This window comes from Mytilus trossulus, chromosome 11 (genome assembly GCF_036588685.1).
Source record: "Mytilus trossulus isolate FHL-02 chromosome 11, PNRI_Mtr1.1.1.hap1, whole genome shotgun sequence".
Taxonomy (NCBI): domain Eukaryota; kingdom Metazoa; phylum Mollusca; class Bivalvia; order Mytilida; family Mytilidae; genus Mytilus; species Mytilus trossulus.
Window position 1 is genome coordinate 32,114,193 of NC_086383.1, and position 22,501 is coordinate 32,136,693.

Consider the following 22,501-nt stretch of genomic DNA (forward strand, 5'->3'; position numbering starts at 1 on the left):
AATATCTTTTATTTACAAAAGTAAAGCACGAAACATTTAAATTAAACTTATTCAAATATAATGGTCAGTTCTAACTCGAACAATGAAAAAAAACCTATCTTATCGTATAATATCAACACGTGTAAATGGATAAACAAATACACGTAGTAATATTTACATAAAGGTTTACATAACTTTGATACATGTATTTATCTTATAATTCATAATTTCAAGCGAACATAAATAATTAACAAATGAACACACCACTTTTGTATGATATCAGTTCGCCTGACAGTTAGCAGCAAAGCTTCGAAAAATAAAGAAAGGATAAAAAAAAGTACATAATTAATTTCCAATATTATTTGTTACAGAAATGGTGTCCTCTACACCAGCCGCTGCAGCAGCTGATGCCCCTCTTTTACGGAAAATATGGATTCTATTTTCCTTTCCTATCTAGGCTTAAATCTGTAGGCTCGAAAGTAGTATTTCCCGAGCTACTTTTCTTCTAAATATAAGTTTATGAGACTTATCAAATTTGGAAAAGAAAAAAAAAACATATCTAAAAATAAATTCATCTGAATTTGATATTATACTAGTTAGTTTGAGATATCGTTATAACATTGAGACAAACAAGTTGCTAGATTAGTTCTAGAAGTACCTACATACCTCCCTTCTCTGTAAATATCCGTTTTACTCTTCGCGAAATATAAATGTATGTAGAATAAATCGTTATTTCGATACCTCTCAAAGTAACTAGTTCTGAAAACCTTATTACACCAGAATAGCTTAATAACACTTACAAACAGTTCTTGAGTCTTTATGATTACTAATAAGATTAACATAAGTATAAATAATGTTTCGCAAAATGTCTGGTGTAAAAAGATCTTTCCTCGTAATAAAATTTCCTAATTTTCTATGAAATAACTATGGATGTTAACTACACTAAATGTCTGAAATCTGAATTATATGAGAGATGGAAGGATATTGTTCAAGGATATAAATGTTTTCCACCATCGACATTATTGATACTTCCGGTAATGTACGATGTTTCATCTGATGCCAAGAAGAGCAAGAGAGAAACAACATCTGCTGGTGTTCCCGCCCTTTTGATGTGTGCTTGTCTTGCTGCCTTTTCTGCATACTATAAAGAAAGAGGGAAATTTTAGACATTGAAATATGCATAAGTATCGTAATTGGTTGACATGGATTTCGGAAAATATCTTTTTTTTTTTTGACATCGGTACATTTGTTAGTTTAAATCATCAAGTAACAATACCTTATCCCGGCCTCGCGTTAACATTACATAATTTTCTGTATAACAAATGCACAGGTTTTGATATTAAATTTCCTTTTTTTTTATTTGCACATGAACATAATTAGTTACACACATGTGATTGCATAATAGTTATATACACTAAAAAGAAGATATATACTATATTTAATAGACACAGCTGTTTTAGTTTGATACTTTGCAGATAATGATTTTAAGACAGAGGCTGTTATATATGAAATATATATATATATACATCATATGTGGAGTCTATTTGTTTTTAGTTTTTTTGTTTTTATGATATTATAGGAGTCCAGGGGTTTCAGCAGTTTTCTGCCCTACTGAGTAATTTATTTTTATAGAATATATTTTTTTCTATAAATAAGTTCTCCTTTAAATAATGTTTAAGTGCTATTATATTGGTTTGTTCCATAGAATATTTACTTCTATAGATGTAGAGTTTTCTTAACAAATATTAAGTTTCTTTTTAACAATCTGTTTTAGGTACGTTCGAGACGTTATGTATAGAAGCAAAAATTTAAAATATATGTTAGTATCTCGATAAAAAAGAAACCAAAGTCAAAACACCGAAAATCTGTTCAAGACATATTTTTCAGAAGGTATAGAAACAACATAAGTACTTATTTCAATGCACTTGATCCAAAATTCTCATTATGAACACTAATGTTTCTGTGAACCAATAGGCTTACATATGTAAAACTTAAAGATCAACCCAAACGTTGATGAGATACATGTTATAAAACAAAACAAAACAGACTTAAAAGACGTCCAAAACCAGGACAGGGAATCATATCAATATCAAAAGTGAATTACAGCGATATCGACTCCAAGATCGACTCTATTCATAATTTATTGACAGAACAATATATGCAAAAAACCTGTTTTTGGTCTTCTTCTGTAGCCTTCAAACCACTATTACGAAGAATATTGGTACCATCAATGAAGCTTGGACTACAATTTAATAATAAAATACAATGAAGTTACATATTAAGTATGACAACAAAACATGAATAAATATTTAGTAATAAAAAATATTATATTTAAGTACATGTATGTATATGAAATCATTTATATCAGAAAAGAAAAACTAAATAATAGAATGATAAAAGTCGGCATTTGTTATAATATTGTAATCTAAGTATTGTCAACATATTTCATCAAATTTAAATAAATTTCTTCTTATTATGTCCCTTGAAAATGTAACTTGTGAAATAAAATGAAAAACAACACGTTCTATACATTTCATGCATCCGAAACTGTTCACTGGATTTACTTTCATCAGGAAAGCTAAAAGCCAAATATTTGAAGGCCAAGGATTTTTTATAACTGAAACAAACGAAGAGCTATATGACAAAAATAACCTAAAAAATAGCCAAATCTATCTTAAGCCAAGTTTGCCTGAAACTGAAATGTATCCAATGAAATTATTTCTCCAATATGTGAGGTTAAAACATTTCTTGAAGATATTATATTTTTGGAACAGGTCGAAGTTGGTGTTTTGTTATATTTTCAGATTTAAACGAGGCTGCCAAATATATTTTAGACAAAGCGTTGCGTACCCTGTTTAATAGTTATCAAAGGTCCAATGATTATAGTTCAATACTCCAAATGCGCCTTTTGTATACATAAGATCAAACAGTGACGCTCATATCAGAATATATATAAAGCCAAACAAGTACAAAGAAAAACGTTGCTCACTGATCCGTGAAATGAGGTAAAACCAATTTGCTAAACTTGTCTGACGGACAGACACTACACAACAGCCGTTCGCCATTAAATACATTTTGAAATGATTTCAAAGTTTTGAAAATAACCTTCTGACGTCAGTTAAAAAATTACTGCAATTTATTCAGCTGTAGATTTCTTTTCAGAGTACAGAATAATACAGGACAAATGTATGGTCTCAGCCTACTGAAGAAAATGGAGAAAAATATTGTGTACTGAAAGCACATCTTTTCTGTTAAATAATTTTTTAAATTTCTGGCACTGAAGGTTAATTTCTGGCACTGACTGTTTATTGATAACAAATCAAGGTACTTGGTACCATATCACCAAATACAAATGTAATTAGAACTTACTTGATAGCATTAACTCTTACACCGTGAGCTCCTAATTCTGAAATAAATTTATTTAATCAATATTTTTTTCAATGATTTGTTCATTAACTGTATGCGTCAATACAGTTAAGCCCGATATATGTTTTAAGTTAATATCTAGTGTTTTCAAACAGAGGGACGAAAGATATTAGAGGAACAGTAAAACTCACAAATCGAAAATAAACTGACAACGCCTTGTTAAAAATTGAAAAAGACAAACAGACAAAAGATAGAACACATGACACAACATATTAAACTGAAGAATAAGCAACTCAAACCCCATCAAACACTAGGGGTGATCTCAGGTGCTCAGGAAGGGTAAACAGATCCTGCTCCACATGTGGCAACCGTCGTGTGGCTTTTGTGATAACAAATCCGGTAAATAGTCTAGTTCGGTATGTGACATTCACTAAAGGGAAGATGATTCTTATTTCGACGTAAGGAACATATTCCATATCATTCGTGAAACGGTTATTCCATAACGGTCAACCAACTCGTGATGGCGTCCATAAAAAGTACTAAAATATGATTTCAACTTCACCATTTGGAACTCTTGGTTTAATAGCTTCCTTGGGAGCAGCAATTCTCTATCAAGCAAATCATAATAGGAAATGTAAGTACGGGTACATCGTATTAATTGGTAGATATATACCCTGTATGCAGTTGCTGCTGGAATTTTGCTACTAAAAAATAGCAAGTTCACAATTGGAAAGCTGAAATCAGCCCTATTGTCGTAAAATTATGTTTTCAACCACCCCTCATTGTCAAGTTTTAGGTTTAAGTCAAGATAGGAGGCCTACTTAATTGTCTCTGTTGCATCCCTTATCTCTAGCTCGACGGGATAGTTTCGTTCAACATAGTTACCAAATTTTGAATTATTTAGGTTAAGAACGTCATCTATATAGCGGAGAGTATGTAATTAAAGGATATTGCTAACTTTTTATCTTCTTCCTAAAAAGTTCCTGTATGAAGTCAGACTCACAATAATAAAGAAACAAGTCGGGAAAAAGAGGGGCACAACTGGTTCCGATAAGAATACCGACAGGCTATTGAAAACACGTCATCAGTACGTAACAAATATGTTGTCAATCGAAAAATCAAGGATCTTGATAATGCCGGTTTTAGATATTTTTTTTGTTTGAAGCAGAGTAATCCATTACAAATTAGGATTTATTCCTCCCTAAGTCAAGATACTTGTATCTACGTTGACCATTCTTTTTTTATGAAATAAGGCATTACCGACTCTTTCAATTTATCTTTTAGTTTGGAATGTGGAATACTTGTATAAATTTGTAGAAAAGTCAAATGTTGTATTACTATTGCAAGATTAATGAGAGTTAGATTGTATGTACTCTAAAAGATCTTTGGGATAATTTTTAAGTATCTAATTCACGCCAACTCTTGAATAGGCAGTTTCACTATAACTTTGAAACCCGTCTTATATTGCTGATTAACATGTTAGTAATTAAGAAAGAGTTTCGTGGAGCACTTGAAAGACCCAGCAATATACTGTTGTTTGTAAGGCCACTTATGTAGTTAAGGTATTCAATACAGAGATGGAAAATCAAGTTCTTCGTCTCAGGTTGAAATTCCAAAGGAACATAGAACAGACCTATAATTGTCCAGGATCTTCTCTTTGGTAAGTGTCGTGAGGGTATATGTTGAGTTTCCTAGTACATTGTCAATACTTAATTCTTTAATCGAGCAGTTAATGTAATGAATTTTTACATACACAAACGATATTCTTTAGGTCTATATCTTCAGGGACAACAACATATTTGTTTTGGAGCTAGGATACATGTTTTGGAACATCTGTTTTTTAAAGATTGACATAGAATGGGCATTAAAAGCCCCATTCATTTTCTGATTTGAATCAACGACATCACCGCTTTAATCCATTCGGAAAGAGTGTTTATATCTTTCTCCCGCGCTTAGCCCAGTGCCTCGACTGAATCCTCGACAAAATAAAATAGAACTTAACACATTTTTGGAAAAAAAGTGAGTGTTTAAACAAAGTTTTCAAACGGAAAGGACCATTAATTTGGTCGACGGACATACATAACCAGGGAATACTATGTTATAAACATTATTGCAAAACTTATTTAAATAAACTTTAGATGAGAAAAAATGGACAGTTAAACAACAGATAAAATGATGTCAAGCATTATACCATCACAAACTAAATTGTTGAAAGTCTTTTCTTTTAAATGTTTAAATAGACAATGCAATCAATTACAAGACAGAAAAAGTACCAATGATCTTGATTGTTTGGCGAAATTGGCAATTCCCGCTTATTCATATAGACATATTACTATAAACTAAATATATGTAACCTTTGGCTAGACACTTTGTAAGCATATCAATAGCTGTTTTTACCATGCAGTAAACTATTATTCTCGGTTGCTGAAAAACATATACAATTTATTTTGTATATACATTTCAATTTTATATAATAATTTTGCATTATATATAAAAATTCATATTACACTTTAAGTATCCAAGTTACTAAGGAGTGAAATATGTTATGCATTACACATGTTCTTGTATGATCTATATATACAACAGCAACAAGTTTTATACTATATTTGTCCACTCGAAACAGTAGTATTTTACTATTTATAGCGCAAGGCTTGCCGAGCTTTTTATTTTTTTTAAATCTAACTGTCGAGAGTGGATAGTCGAGTTACAGTTGTGGAATCTGTTTATCTTATGAATTTAATCCCTCTTTTTCAAAGATTTGAGGAAAGTTGTGTACTTTTGATGTGTCGTCACCTTTTGCATAACGTCACACTAAGAAAATGCAGATGAAAACAATAAAATTTATCGTCATAATTAAAATTCAACCAATAATTTGCCGAGAACAGATTTGTCACTATTGAGGAGAAACATTTTTTTAACATCGTTCAGGAAATGTGAAAATAGCCCAAAAATTAGAGAATCTATGATGCAAACATTGGTGGCTTTCTTTATTTTTCAAGTGCAAATAAATAATTAACTTAATTCCCAAGGAAACTGCTTGCCTGTTCAGATGGCAAGCAAACAGCATGCAACTGCATACAAATTATTGTTGTTTTGCTGGGTGTCGTTTTAAATAACACAGTGTTCGAACAAAGTACAATTTCATTTTTAATTTGATAATGTCTGATTTAAAGAATGTACATAAAATATGAAACTATTAATAAAATATACTTACCGGTATCGTGGAACTGTTACTTGACATGTAGATTATATTACCTACATTAAAAAGTTTAATTACTTAAAATATATTTAGATCGATTTTTTATGAATGTATCTATTAAAAAGAAAAGATTTTTTTGGCATAACAGTTTAAAATTACGTGATATATTCCATATTGGTTATTGAAAAATGTATATCAATCTCGATTTTTGATGCAATGAAAGTTATCCTACAATGTATCTTTTGTTACATTCTCCTGAAAGTATGAAGTTGCAAAAACATTTGAAAATTGAAAAACAAAACTTGTTACTTTGAGATAAGACAAGCACAGTACCAAAAAAACGAATTTAGTTTTCCATTATACTACTAAACATTTTGATTCTTTTAGATACGGCAAGCATAGTTGTGACAGAAAACAATAGTTTTCCCTCTTACTAACAAATATTTTATTTCCTTGAGATAAGGCAAGCATAGTTGTGCCAGAGCAAAATAGTTGTCCTTTATAATAGCAAACATTTTGTTTATTAGAGATAAGGCAAGCATAGTTTCGCAAGAAAGATTACGTTTTCTATCAAACTAGCAAACCTTTAGTTTCTTTGAGGTATGGCAAGCATAGTTCTGCCAGAAAGAATCAAATTTTCCCTCATATAAACAAAAACTTTTTTTTTACACTTGTCGAGTAGTTTTTGGGGCCTTTTATAGCTTGCTGTTCGGTATGAGCCAAGATTTCGTGTTGAAGGCCGTACCTAGACCTATAAAGGTTTACTTTTATAAATTGTTATTTGAACGAAGATTTGTTTCATTGGGCTCATACAACATCTTACTATATCTATTGAGAAAGAATTAATTTCCTCTCATGCATACACACAAACCTTTTGTTTCTTTGAGATGAGGCAAGCATAGTTGTGCCAGGAAGAATTTCGCCTTCTGGTTAACATTGAGGAATTTATCGTAATCCTCTTCCTTAGTTTCACTTACATGAAAAAACATGGCATAGCCTGCAATGTCAGCCTAAAACGTATGTACATAATGTGGATTCCTTTATTTTCTTGGGTATCAATTTTCGTGAATTCAGTAAACATTGTATTTCGTGGACATTTAATATTGTGGTTTTGCCAAAGTCTACACACAAACATATAGAACATGTGCATTTCGTTGTTTGATTATACCCACGAAATCCACGAAAATTGATATCCCATGAATAAGAATGAATCCACAGTGTATGCGATATAGTCTTTTGATACTGAGGGGCGTAAGCCACAAATATTTGGGACTACATATATCTTATTTGTATAAAAGTAATACATAATTATTTTCTCTTTTCTCTTATTCGATGAGAGCAATTTATTTTGATACATTGTAAAACAAGAACAGTGTAATTATCTCAGATTTACTAGATACACTTTGCAATGAAAACCTAATTGCTTCTATTTTTCTGTGATCAAGTTTGTCGATACCTTATCGCTGCTTTTGTATGGCAGAATGAATCGCTGTACTATCATATGATGTGGTTTTTTTTATTACCAAAGCATGAACGTTTTATCAATAAATGATACGTTCCGATTACAAAACTTGTATTAAAAAAGGTATGATTTCCAATGTTAGCACTATGTTATATAGGAATAATGAATGTGTGTATCTGTTGATCGAATATTAACTGGATGTTGACTTAGTTTTGTTGGGTCGCTTCTTTTTTAGTGGTTACATCATATTTTCTTTCGTAATGGTGAATAAAAGGTATATTTATATAATATCAAACAAACCAATATATCCAATCTTCCAAATTTCTGTTTCAGGTTCTGTACAATTTCTTCCCTGAATGCAGATTGAGATAAGTCACCACTGCAAAACCCTATCTAAGAAGATAAAAAGTAAACTGCCTATACATTACATGTGATAATATATCATTATTCATAGTAAAAAAGGCTACACATTTAAATTTGTTAACAAAAAACGCAAGAAGGCGATAACCATGTATTGGTTAAAGGGGCATTATCTACTAGAAATAAAAAAAAAGAATAAGTATGATTTAATTTTGTTTTGTGAAATCATAAATACAAATGAAGTATTGAAACAACAATTCATTTTCAGTAGTCAGTTTAGTTAAATTTCTATGCAACTCTGTAAAACAAGATTGAGTATACCTTTTATAAAATCATTCTGATGATCTAAATAAATGAGCGACAAAATCTTATTCATATCAAGATTTGAATGACTTACTTTTTCTTCTTCTAAACCCTTTTCCATGCATTTTTGTTGTACAATTTGCAGTTTGTCCTCTTCAAGAGCCACTAAAAATAAGCTGGCACCATGTTCTGCTAACTTGATAGCAGTGGCTTCTCCTATACCAGAACTTGCTCCTGAAATATCAAATGAAATACAATCTACAGGTGCGGAACCCGCCATTTTGAAAACTGAGGGTTGCAACTGCCGGAACATCATGAAACGTTCAAAATGTTCAAATAATTAGAAACATTAAGAATATAAATAAATAAATAGAATTATGGGGTTCCGGTCCACGAACCCAAAACCACTAGATCCGCAAACTAGCTCTGCATGTTGTAAAAAAACAATAATTTTAGAATGGCGATCTTTTTCTTATTTTTACTGATGTCACATTTAAAAAAGGAGTGTTGTGTACATTAAAGGTTAACAAGTCTACGACAAATTAATTGACAGTTGAAAACATATCATTTTTCGGATTACAGACGGTTACATAGTAAATAGAAAAATTCAAATAGACAAACAACCGATTAAAAAGTACGCATTTTTGCGCCTGTCCCAAGTCAGGAGCCACAGGCCTTTGTTAGTCTTGTATTGTTTCAATTTTAGTTTCTTGTGTACAATTTCGAAATTAGTATGGCGTTCATTATCACTGAACTAGTATATTTTTGTTTAGGGGCCAGCTTAAGGACGCCTCTGGATGCGGGAATTTCTCGCTACATTGAAAACCTGTTGGTGACATTCTGTTGTTGTTTTTTTTTAATACGGTCGGGTTTTTGTCTATTTGACACATTCCCCATTTTCATTCTCAATTTTACTCTAAAATCAAATATTGAGCAAAACGAACAGCTTCAAAAAATAATTTTTGTGTCAAATGCCAACATTTCCTGTTCTACTGATAACATTCGTCGTGTTGCTCCTGTTCAATTCGTTGGTAATCATATATCTTGATAAGACATCACTCAACATTAGATTAATAAATTAACGTTTGAAAAATATGATGTCCGTTATAGTAAGATTGATATTTGCGTTGGTCTGTCACAAAAATGCACTTGAATACTGCTCGGTGTTTTAAATATTTGTCAGTGGGTTATTTTTGTTGTTTGTTTGCTATTTAATTGACATGTACCCTATAGTCTTTTTATTCATTTGAAATTTTGATAAAATGTTATTAAAACCTTTTAAAACTTGTGCTTAATATAATTTGTACTTCCTGTTACATTATATATTATATCAGAACACACCTGCAATAGCGGCGGGTCCTTGACTTAATTTAAATAACTTATTATGTGTTAGCCTCATTCTAGCCTGGATCTTAACATGCTTAAGTATTGTCACCTGATACAATCATTAAGATTATAAGATGCAAAATTTTCTTTTCTTTCAAAATGTTTCACTTTGAACCCGACGACTGACTTGGAACTTATTAATTATAAGTAATATTAATTATTTGGAAAAACAAAAAGGCCTGGAATGCAAAGAGTAGTATTTAATCAATAACAGTGTTCTTTCTATGCTTCTAAAACAAAAGACTGTTTTTTTGTCTTCTCCTGATAAATTTTGAGAACAAAAAGGCATTGAATTGGTTATGTTTAATCAATAGCATTGTTCAATATTAGATATAAATAAAGTTGAATTCTTTGATTCGCTGTTTTAACGTTATGTCGGCTACCAAATTTGAAACTGTGCCTTTTTTATGTCTAGATTTAAAAAAATTGTATTGTCATTTCATCAAGTCAGTTCAGTTAAAATTAATGTCTCCTTGATATTTTTTATGACAAGGTAATTATTATCGCCAAGGACTTTCCGTAAGTAATATATTACTATGAAAACAATTCATACGCATTTGCAACTGAATAATATACAACAAATTTAATAATTTTCAAATGTTTTAGAAAAGTTAGACGGATAGCAGAACATGATTCCTACCTGTTATAAGGACAACTTTTTCTCTAAAGTTAGCCATGGTTTTCAATCAGAAATTGTCAGTGTTCAATCGGAAAAGTATCGGGTGACTACACTTCTCTTCTTCTATCTGATCAATCGGCAATCCTCGGGAGACTCCGCTACACTCCGTCTATCCGATGAAGGTACGAAATCGGCCGAGTTGTGACGAATGTGTACGACATAATACAAAATATATAAAAAAAAAAGATTAACTTGTCCAAGCTTACAGCTATATTGTTATTAACGTATCATATGAAACATCATGAACACGTTGCACATCGATGTAATTGTAAGGTAAACATGCATAAATATCACTGACCTTTATTTTCATTTTGGCAATATCAAGGAGCAATTTAACTGAAACACAGTGCGTATATAAGTATACCATGGCTCGTAAGAATATCTTCTGTACTTATTTATGCTACCAATCGTGCAGCAAGAATGTCTTCTATAATAAATCTTGCTACCGGACATGGTACTGGAATTATGTTGTAAGAAAAATTGATATCGAGGAAGTAATGCTAAAACATCTGCCGTAATTAATCTTGAAACCAATCTTGGAGCTGCATATAGAATAGAACCTCAAATGTCATAAATCTTGATACCGCACGTGAAGCTAGTACCTCATGAAATATTTGCCACTGAAATTTATGCAAACACAGTGATGTGATAGCCAATGAAAGAAACTATGCTTGAGCAATGCAGGTAATTTTATGGCCTTCAGCAATCAGCAAAACCCGTTCCATATAGTAAACTAATAAGGCCCAGGTATAACAAAAGTGGAACAATGCCCAAAAAAAATCAACAGGCTGATTGTTGCTATAAACAATAGAAGAAACACAAATATTGCAGACACTATTCAATGGCAGTCAATGAATTTCAGTCTCCTGTTGTGGGACATGTAGATACTTAAAAAATCATATGGGATAAAACAATCCTCTCGTAGCCTAGGACATAAGTGTAAAAGTACAACATAACAACAAACTATAAAATAATTTGAAAGGGTTTGACTGAATGATCAGCACGACAAATTAATTGACATCATAAAGCGGATGACAAACAGACGGTAACAAAGTAAATAGAAATATTCAAATAGACAAACAAGCGATTAAAAAGTACACTACACTGAAATCAAATATTGAGCAACATGAACAGGTGCAAGGAGTATTTTTGTGTCAAATAACAACATTTCCTGTATTGCTGATAACACTTGATTGTTGATCCTGTTTAACTCGTTAGTAATCATATCTAGTAATTAGGCATTACTCAACATCATATTGATAAATTAACGTTTGAAAAAAATGGAGTTGGTCATAGTAAGATTGACATTTGCGTATGTCTGTCGCAAACATGCACTTGAATATTGCTCGGTGTTTTAGATGAAGTATTTGTCATTGTGATATTTTGTTTTGTTTTGGTTGTTATTTAATTGACATGTACCCCTTATCTCAGTCTTTTCATTCATTTGAAATGTTGATAAAAATGTTATTAAAACCTTTTAAAACCTGTGCTTAATCATGTTACTATAACTTGTTCTTCCCGTTACATAACAGTATTCATTATATATTAAATCATACCAGAACCCACCTGCGATAGCGGCGGATCCGTGACTGAATTTAAATATCTAATTATGTATAAGCCTTTCATGTTAGTAATATTATTTATTTGGAAAACAAAAAGATCTGGAATGTAAAGAATTATATTTAATAAACAACATTGTCCTATCTATGCTACTAAAACTAAAGACCTTTTTTTTTATCTTCTCCTGATAAATTTGGAAAACAAAAAGGACTGGAATTGGTAATTTTTAATCAACAGCATTGTCCTATATTAGTAATAGATAATAAATAAATAAAGTTGAATGTTTTGATTCGCCGTTTTAACGTTATGTTGGCTAACAAATTTGAAACTGTACCTACGCCTTATTTTATGTCTAGATTTTAAAAATTCATATTGTCATGCTGATTAAATTACTACAATAAGAAAAATATTGTACTTCATATCCCATCGGGGACTTTAGTGAAATAAAATGCCTTATGTCTTACGTGTAATGAAATGAGTTTTATAATAGAAAAAAATAACAACATTATATAAGTATTCTCATTATGTTTTGTTTAAGGTTGTTAAGTCTGAACTAATGCAGGTTTTTTTTACAGTTTAATTGAAATAAAACATAAAACCAGGGAATACGTTGAATCACTAATACCATACTCATATCAGATGCCAACAATTACATCGAAAACCAGCGATATATTCAAATTTAGGGTGAGATATAACATTGCTAGGCATCTTCAGTCGTACAATATTTGAGGGCCTTGATGGAGGTCTTTCAATTTTGTATTCTTTAGTTCTTGGGCAATTTTGCAATATTCTTCATATTCAAGAACCTGGTTATTATCTTTAGTTCTTTTTTGGTAAATTCTTCTCTATTCTTTATATTTTCTCCCTATTATTCTCTATTCTAAAACAAAACCTCCGTACCCTCAAATTCAATATAAAACGAGTGTTCTACTTTTTTCAAAACAGGAATTATTATTATGTTTGTAACATTTGTAACAAAACTAGAATTAAATTTCACGCGTGATTTTGAATTAATGTCTCCATTGATTTTTTTTATGACAGGGTAATCATTATCGCCAATGACAGTACATGTACGTACGTAATCTATTACTATGAAAAAAATACATACGCATTTGCAATGTACAATTTACAGCAAATTTGATAATTTTCACATGTTTCAGAAAAGTTCGACGTAAAGCAGAACATGATTCCTACCTGTTACAAGGACAACTTTTTCTCTGAAGTTAGCCATGTTTTCAATCGTTCAATCGGAAATTCTTTGTTGACTACACTACTCTCCTTCAATCTGATCAAACAGCAATCCTCGGGAGACTCCGCTACACTCCTTCTATCCGATGAAGGTTCGGAATCGGCCGAGTTATGACGAAAGTGTACGACATAAAACAAAAGATCTAAACAAAGATTACCTTGACCTAGCTTATACTAGATAACGTATCATATGATACACCGTGCATACGTTGCACATTGATGTTACTATATAGAGAAAACCTGCATGCATGACACTGGCCTTTATTTTCATTTGTAAAGATCAAGGTTCTATTTCACGGGAACACAGTGCGTGTATATATATATACCATGGCTCGTAAGAATATCTTCTGTAATATGTTTTGCTACCAGACGTGCAGCTAGAACCTCTTCTGTAATTAATTTTGATACCGAACGTGGAGCTATAATTTCTTCATTAATAAATCTTGTTACTGGACATGGAACTAGAACCTCTGTTGTAATAGATATTGATACCGCGGAAGTGATGCTAAAACATCTGCCGTAATTAATCTTGATACCAAGCTTGAAGCTGCATATAGAACCTCATATCTCATAAATCTTTATACCGGACGTGGAGCTAGAACCCATGAAATATTTGACATTTGACTGAATCAAACACAACTAACCACTCAATATACTTTTTACATTTTATGAAAATAAGGTTTGGTGTGATTGCAAATGAGAAAACTATCCACACTATACCGATATAGGTTATTGTACGGTCTTCAACAATGAACAATCAATGAATTTCAGGCTCCTGACTCCTGAAACATCAAAACATAAAGAATAAGACGGGATAGAACAATACTCTCGTGACCTAAGAAATAAGTGTCACAGTACAATATAAGAATACACTAAAATTTGCACGAAACAATTAGAAAAAATAAAACAAAATACTGATCAAAGAGTGCTCTCAGTCACTGAAAGTTATTTGAAAACAAATTTAAACTTATAAATGAAACCATCATGATTTTTACACATCACGTGAATAGCAATCACATAAATTTAACATGAAAATCACAGGATTTTTTTCACGTGAATTTTCAAAATAAAGATACTCGAATAACATCTATATTATAAAATCATGAAAAATACTATTTTTATTGTGTGAAATTCACATGCGTAAACTGTGCCTGTCTTCCCATCAAGACAAGGTCAACAAACTTAGTGTAAAGACGCCATTTACGTAAAAGTTATCCTATGAGGACGCGGTGTGTTAGTGCAAGATCACCCCGATGGCCGGAGAACGGAGGTTGAACTTAAACTGACACACCAATCCGAGCTGGATAACTATTCTACATCCCAGCTCTTCTAGACTATATGAAAAAATACATTTACGCCTCATAACATCTAGTTCAGAATGGCATTCTGAATTAGATGTTATGAAGCGTTAATGTTTTCCATATAGTCTAGAAGAGCTTCGATATTATCGGGAAAAAAAACATACTAGTATTAACCTTGCGCAATGCCAAAATATAAGAATTGGTGTGTCAGTTTAAGTTCAACCTCCGTTCGCCGGCCATCGGGGTGATCTTGCACTAACACACCGCGTCCTCATGGGATATCTATTACGTAAATGGCGTCTTTACACTATGTTTGTTGAACTTGTCTTGATGGGAAGACAGGCACATAATTTAGTGAAGGTTTTCATTATTATAATTAGTGGTGACGAAAACCATTACTTGATATAGGAAATAGAAAAAAATATGTATTAACACGGTACAGAACAAAAGAAAATGAACAATAATGATAAACGATCGTCTCATCGCTTTTGGAGTAAATCTTTTTACAGTTTCCTGATTGAACAAAAATACCATGATTATAATTGATATGTTGTTGTTTGGATAATCTCCAGTGGCAAATATTTCATCCATTCTCGTGACAACCAACTATTAAAGAAACCGTTGCAAAATTACTACTTTTTTGTCGAGCCTTCGATTTCTGTCGAGGAAAGCGAGACATAGTAAAAGTGATACGTCGGTGGCACCGACAGCGACACTAACTGAACTCTTAAAAGCTTAATATATCTGACGATAGAAGACCTTAATACTTCATACTTTGTATACATATGCCTTCTGTTTGTCATGTGTTCCATGTCATTGACCTCATTTTCATTTTCCAGTGACTACTTGAAAAAAATCTAGAATTCTTTGTAATGTTAATTTCTCTCTTATAATGAGTGACATGATAACTATATTTGGTATATGTGTACCTTGCAGGATCCACAGATTTTACTTGACCTTGACCTCATTCCATGGATCAGTGAACAAGGTTAAGTTTTCGTGGTCAAGTTCATATCGGCGATACTATAAGCAATAGGTCTAATATATTTGGTGTCCGGAATTATTGTAAGGTGTGCATGTCCAACTGGCAGGTGTCATCTGACCTTGACCTTCATTTCCATTGTTCAGTGGTTAAAGTTAAGTTTTTGTGTTTTGGTCTGTTTTTTCTAATACTGTATGCAGTAGGTCAACCATATATGGTATATGGAAATATTTTACGATATTCATGTCAGTCTGGCAGGTTTGTTTTACCTTGACATTATATTCACGGTTCGTTGCTCAATGTCAAGATTTTGTGTTTTGGTCTGTTTTTTTTTTAAACTATACGCAATAGGTTAAATGTATTTAATGTATGTATAATGATTGTAACGTGTATATGTCTGTCTGACACGTATCATCTGACCATGACCTCATTTGCATGGTTCATTGGTCAGTGGTAAGTTTTCCTGGTTAAGTTTGTTTTTAGATACTATATGCAATAGGTCAACTATATTTGATGTATTTAATGACTGTAAGGTGTACATGTCTGTCTAGCAGGGTTCTTCTGACCTTGACCTCATGTTATTCTTAAGTTAGTGTGATACTTGTAGTAAAATTTATATTGAGGACTATTAACCTATAACCAGTGGCCAGTAAAACAGGCGAGATATTTCAGCGTGTGTCTTCTTGTTGTTCTATCAGAAAGTGTTTTAAAGCTTAATTTGAACAAACAATGTTGGTATAGTTCAATTGGGAGGATACAGGTCGGGGTGCAATCTTCATTGCAGATCTTTTAAATGTTCCGTTCATCATTCGCATAACTCCACTGTATATGTTTGTGTAGTGTTACGTTACAATTTAGTATGGCAAATGACGGATATAAATTCAGGACCGGAAAGTGACATAACGTTTAATAATAATAACTTGTCTAAAAATTAACTGTTCATTTCACTTTTAGAAATGCTTACATCTAACTTTTCCTTTTGAATGTATTTTCCATTCTATAAGTGCCTTTAGTCACAACAAGAAGACTAGTCATTTTAAAAGTCTACCTTAATAAAGTAAGGAGATTTTGTTTGATTATCAGCTGTATGATATCGTACGACCTTCAACAATGAACAAAACCAATACCAATCAATAAGCTCGACAAAATGTGAAACAATTCATGTGAGAACACTAACGATCTGGTCTTTTCTAAAAACTATAAACGAAAATCTAACATGGCAAAGAAGTCACAATAAGCATTCTGTTGTCAACTTTATTGCAACCTTCAACAATAAAAACAACATATACCGTATAGTAGGCTATAAAAGGCCCTGACATTCGCCCTTTTTTGTTTTTGAATTGTTGGGTCTTAATGGTCGATTGTCTATTAACACGAACATGCAATTAATATTAAAAAGCAAGAAATCTCATTCCAATTTTTATTCTGAAAATGATGCATCTTTTAATCAGGGAATGTCAAAATAAAGACTGAAAATATAATTGCTATTAATTACACTAAAAGTCTGAAATCTGAATTATATCAGAGAAGGAAGAATATTGATCAAGGATATAAATGATATCCACCATCGACATTGTTGATACTTCCGGTAATGTACGATGCTTCATCTGATGCCAAGAAGAGCAAGAGGGAAACAACATCTGATAGTTTTCCGGCCCTCTTTAGGTGTGCCAGATTTGCATACTTGTTTGCAAACTATAAAGAAAAAAAGTAATTTTAGACATTGAAATGCAAGATGCAAAGATATCAAAATTGGTTTCATGAATTTCGGAAACAATCTCTATCTGGTACGTTCGAGACGTAATGCTTTGAAAGCCAAAATTTAAAATATTTGTTCGCATATCGATAAAGAGAAAAAAAAGAAGACAAAACACCAAATTTCCGTTTAGGTCATTTTTTTTTCATAGGGTATTGCAATAACAACATTCACGGTTCTAGTTACAATGCACCTGACACTATATTCGCATTTTGACAACTTGTGTCTCTTCAGTGAAACATAAATGTAAAAACCAAACACCTAATACAAACGTTGTAGGGCTAATACCCCCCCCCCCCCCCCAAAAAAAAAGTCATCCAAAATCTGGACAAAGAATCATATCTATGTTAAGAGTGAATTACAGCGATACTGACTCCAAGGTCGAATCTATTCATAATTTATTGATGGAACAATATATGTATACAACCTTCTTTTGGTCTTCATCTGTAAACTTCCTAGAACTATTACGAAGAATATTGGTATCATCAATGAAGCCAGGACTACAATTTGACAATAGAATACAATAAAGTAACACATGTACGATAAACTTACTAAACAAACATGAATAATAAATATTAAAAGAGATTATATTTACATATACGAAAGCATATATCAGAAAAGAAACATAACTAAGAAATAGAATGACAAAAGTTGACATTTCCTATAATAGTAATTTTATTAATATTGTCATCATATTGAAATAATTACATTACTTGTATGTTTCATTATAATACGTTATTTTGATTGGTTAACAGCAATCTCGCGACATTCTGAAATAAATTAACCTTCATTACAAAATGAAATGCACCATTCTTAATGACACGAGCTTCCACAATAAAGTGCTCAGGTAAATAAAAGAAAAACTTGGAAGAATCGTGTTTTCATAATCCTATCAACAAAGATGTAATTATAAGTATTGAATGCTTCTTTTAGTAATTGTATAGGGTTGTTAAAGCGTTGTCCGTTCGCAAATTTTTAGAATAAAGCGCCCATGGCCTTCATACACAATGTACCTTGGTCAACGCTTTTACACCCCAATCAATCTACAAAAGAAGCATATAAGTCTTAATCAAATTTAAATATCTTTTTTTCGTTATCTCCCTTAAAAATGTAACTTCTGAAAACTTGGAGGGGAAAGTTTTTCATCTTCCAGGTGCATTCAGAATGTGGTGGGGTTAACATATTTGTATAAGCTGGGACAATGGGGTAACATCATTAGAATAAACATTAATATCAGATGGAAAGAGCTTGACTCAGTAAATCGGTAACAAACAGCATGTCAAAAGACACATAGAACCAGAGTACTTGGTTAATTTGAAGCTAGTTAATAGACCAATGTTGATTAATAAATTTAGACCATGTCTTTTTTTAGACTAAAGACTTATCATTGCATCTTCAAAGGATTTAGTGTGAAGACGTCATAAGCATTCGGAGAAAACCATGACATCGTGTTGTTCAAAAATATAATTATCGACCTGATGCAGGCCCGTAACTCAATAGCAATATTTGTCCAGTTATGTATTAAACTTTTTAGAATAAAATCAGTGTTACATATAGTGCCGAGAAAGACCATTTTCACAGATCAGTTGACCTCTGTCAGGCTGTCATATGCACCTTATACTTGTAACAACCATTCTATAGACCAAGTAATCATAATAAATGAGAAACTGACTTAAATGAAAACTTTAAAACGTTGTTCAATCATCCGTGAACAGAGGTCAGACCAGCTCGCTAGTCATGTCGGACGGACAGACACCATACAATGGCCATTCGCCATTGAATACACTTCAAGCAATTAAAAAGTTCTGAAAATAACCTTCTGAAGTCCAGTTTCAAATTACAGATATTATACAATTTTAGATTAGATTTCTTTGCAGAATGCAGGACAATGCAAGACAAACTGTAGTCTCTGCCTATTAAAAGCAAATAGCAAAAGCATTGTGGTTTGAAACGACATATACTCTATTACATAATTTTTAAATATCTGGTGTAGTATACGCGCTGAAGACACCTTGGCATAGACATACAACTTTATGGTTACATGGTTTAATATAAACTAACTAGAATCAACAGCAACAAATGTTTATATAACAAGCATTTAAGTAGAAATACAGATCGTGGGAATCCTGGATAAAGTCATAAATTATGACGCTGCATCCGATGATGCAGTTTATAGTACCGACAGCTGATTAACGTAAACAAACTTGAACTGACAAATATCAACATAATTGTAAATACTTCATCTGGCACTGAAGGTTAAGGGACCAACTGTGTATTGATTACAAATCAAGGTACTTAGTAACAACGTTCTAGGAACTACATCACCAACTAATTATAACTTACTTGATGGCATTCACTCTTACACCGTGAAGACCTAATTCTGAAAGAAATTTATTAAATCAATATTTTTTTCAATGATTTGTTCATTAACTGTATGCGTCGATAAAGTTTTTTTAAAAGAAGGTGGTAAAACGGGGGGGGGGGGGGGGGGGTCAAAGCTGTTTTTGAACGTGAGGGATCAATAAGTTGGTGTAAAGACAGACAACCGGGGAAGCATATGTTTTAAATATTATCATGATTATTTCACAACTTATTTAAATAAACGTTAGATTAGACAAAAATGGACAGATGAAAAAAGATAAAAATGATATCAAGCATCAAGCACTGTACCATCACAAAAGAAATTTTTTTAAATTCTTTTTATTTTGTAATATTCAATACAATCAATTACAAGTCACAACATTTTACAATGATTTTGGTTGGTTGACGAAACCGGCAATTCCTTTAATTTTTTCATCTAGAAATATTACTGTATAATAAATATATTTTACCTTTGGCTAGACATTTTGTAAGCATATCAATAGCTACTTTTGCCATGCAGTAAACTACTACTTCCGGTTGCTGAAAAACATAAAACTTTTTTTTTATTTGCATATCAATATTACAAAGTAATTTTGCATTACAAATTTAAATTACAGTTAAAGTAACGAAGTTACTAGGGAGTGAAATATGTTATACATTCCAAATGTGTTTTTATGATAGATTCTATGATTTTGAACATTTGTGGCTTTCTTTTAAGTGCAAATATATGGTTAACTTCCCAGGAAAACTGCTTTCCTGTTCAGATGGTTTTTAAACAGCATACAAATTATTGTTGAAAACAATATATTGACATATAAATGTTTTGGTTGTGTTGTTTGGTGCCGTTTCAATTAACACAGTGTTCGGACAGAACTGTACGATTTCATTTTTATTTTCAGGGTCAGTTTAAAGAATACATAAACTATTAAATTATAAATTAAATATACTTACCGGTATCGTGGTTCTGATACTTGACATGTAGATTATATTACCTACATTGGAAATTTAAATTACTTAAAAGTATATTTTATATTCATACGCTGTTTCTTATGATTGTATGTATAAAGAAGAGGCGAATTTGATTCATAAAAGTTAACATATGCATGCAATATTCCATATTTGTTATTAAAAAACGATATTAATCATCTTTATTTTAAACATGAAAGTAATCCGACAGCGTATCTAAACAATTTTTGTTGCATTCATCTGAAAGTATGAAATTACGCCAATACTTAATTCTGCCTCTTTTGCTTCCCCTTGGTAATATTTAATTTGTTCTAGCCAATTCCATTGTCACGTCGTCTCATCGATTGTATAGTTTCCCTTCTGACTGGTTATTAGCAAACACGTAAATTTACTGAACCCTATATTCTTTTCTTAAAGTCAAATTCAATTTAAAGTGTCATTCCCTATATCCCCCCCCCCCACCCCCGTACCAACAGACCTTTTGTTTTTTAGATGAGGCAAGCAAAGTTGTGACAGCAATAAATTAGTTTTTCCTTATGCTGACAAACCTTGTGTTTCTTTGAGATAAGAGAAGCATATTTGTGCAAGAAAGAATTTAGATTTCCTTCATACTAACAAACCTTTTGTTTCTTTGAGTTGAGGCAAGCATAGTTGTGCCAGTTAGAATTTAGTTTTGTCTCATACTAACAAATATTTTGTTTCTTTGAGATGAGGGAAGCATAGTTGTGACAGAAAAATTTAGTTTTTCCTCATACTAACAAACCTTTTGTTTCTTTGAGATATGGCAAGCATAATTGTGCTAAGAACAATTTCGCCTTCTGGTTCACACTGACGAATCTGTCGTAATCCTCTTCCTTGGTTTCACTTACATTTGCAAACAAAACAGAGCCTGCAATATCAGCCTAAAACGTATGTGCATTTATGGGATGTAGTCTTCTCATATCTGAGTGGCGTTAACCACGAAGATTTGGGACTACTTATATCTTATTTGCATAGTAATAGATAATTCTTTTATTTTTTCTCTTATTCTATGAGAGCAATCTGTTTTGATAAAATTTACTAGATGCAGCTACACTTTCAGCATACATTTTATTGTTATGTTTTGCAACGAAAACTTAATTGCGTCTACTCTTCTGCCATCAAGTTGATACTTTATCATTGCTTATGTATGTCAAAATGAATTTCTGTACTATCTTGTATTTTTTTGGTTTGATTGCCAAAACCTGAACGTTTTGCCGATAAATGATAACACCTCTATGTAAATACAGATTCTGAAATAGTTAAAATCCACAAAATATCTAATCTCTCAATATGACTTTCTTTTAGAGAAACAAAAGTTGTCGGTCCTGATGCTACTATAGCACTATAGCTAAGCTTTACTTCTTTATCCTGAATAATTCGTTCAAGACATCGTGAATGTTGAATCATAATAAAATATAATTATATTTATATAAAGGATCCGCAGAAGGTAAAACAGTTCTGCATGTAAAATATTAGCCTTTATTACTTCCAATTGTTGTAAATACTGTGAGAACATACCGTGAGATCAGAATATCTTGTTCTAAATGAAAGTATGTCGTTGAAATGATGGGA

The 22,501-nt window shown here is 31.9% G+C and overlaps 2 protein-coding genes across 2 annotated transcripts; both read right to left on the reverse strand.

Annotated features, from left to right (window-relative positions):
• Positions 1 to 855: 855 nt before the first annotated feature.
• On the reverse strand, positions 856 to 10,786 carry LOC134689666 (uncharacterized oxidoreductase TM_0325-like). Its single transcript, XM_063549629.1, has 9 exons — positions 10,696 to 10,786; positions 8,764 to 8,903; positions 8,307 to 8,399; positions 7,416 to 7,554; positions 6,560 to 6,600; positions 5,700 to 5,769; positions 3,349 to 3,385; positions 2,149 to 2,221; positions 856 to 1,120 (listed from the first exon to the last, which is right to left on the reverse strand). Exons 1-9 carry the CDS (start codon positions 10,730 to 10,732, stop codon positions 968 to 970), a joined length of 783 nt encoding a protein of 260 aa, XP_063405699.1. The 5' UTR covers positions 10,733 to 10,786; the 3' UTR covers positions 856 to 967.
• A 6,346-nt stretch (positions 10,787 to 17,132) lies between these two features.
• On the reverse strand, positions 17,133 to 21,538 carry LOC134689667 (L-xylulose reductase-like). Its single transcript, XM_063549630.1, has 6 exons — positions 21,529 to 21,538; positions 20,894 to 20,934; positions 20,413 to 20,482; positions 19,925 to 19,961; positions 18,009 to 18,081; positions 17,133 to 17,520 (listed from the first exon to the last, which is right to left on the reverse strand). Exons 2-6 carry the CDS (start codon positions 20,918 to 20,920, stop codon positions 17,368 to 17,370), a joined length of 360 nt encoding a protein of 119 aa, XP_063405700.1. The 5' UTR covers positions 20,921 to 20,934; positions 21,529 to 21,538; the 3' UTR covers positions 17,133 to 17,367.
• Between the last annotated feature and the right edge of the window lie 963 nt (positions 21,539 to 22,501).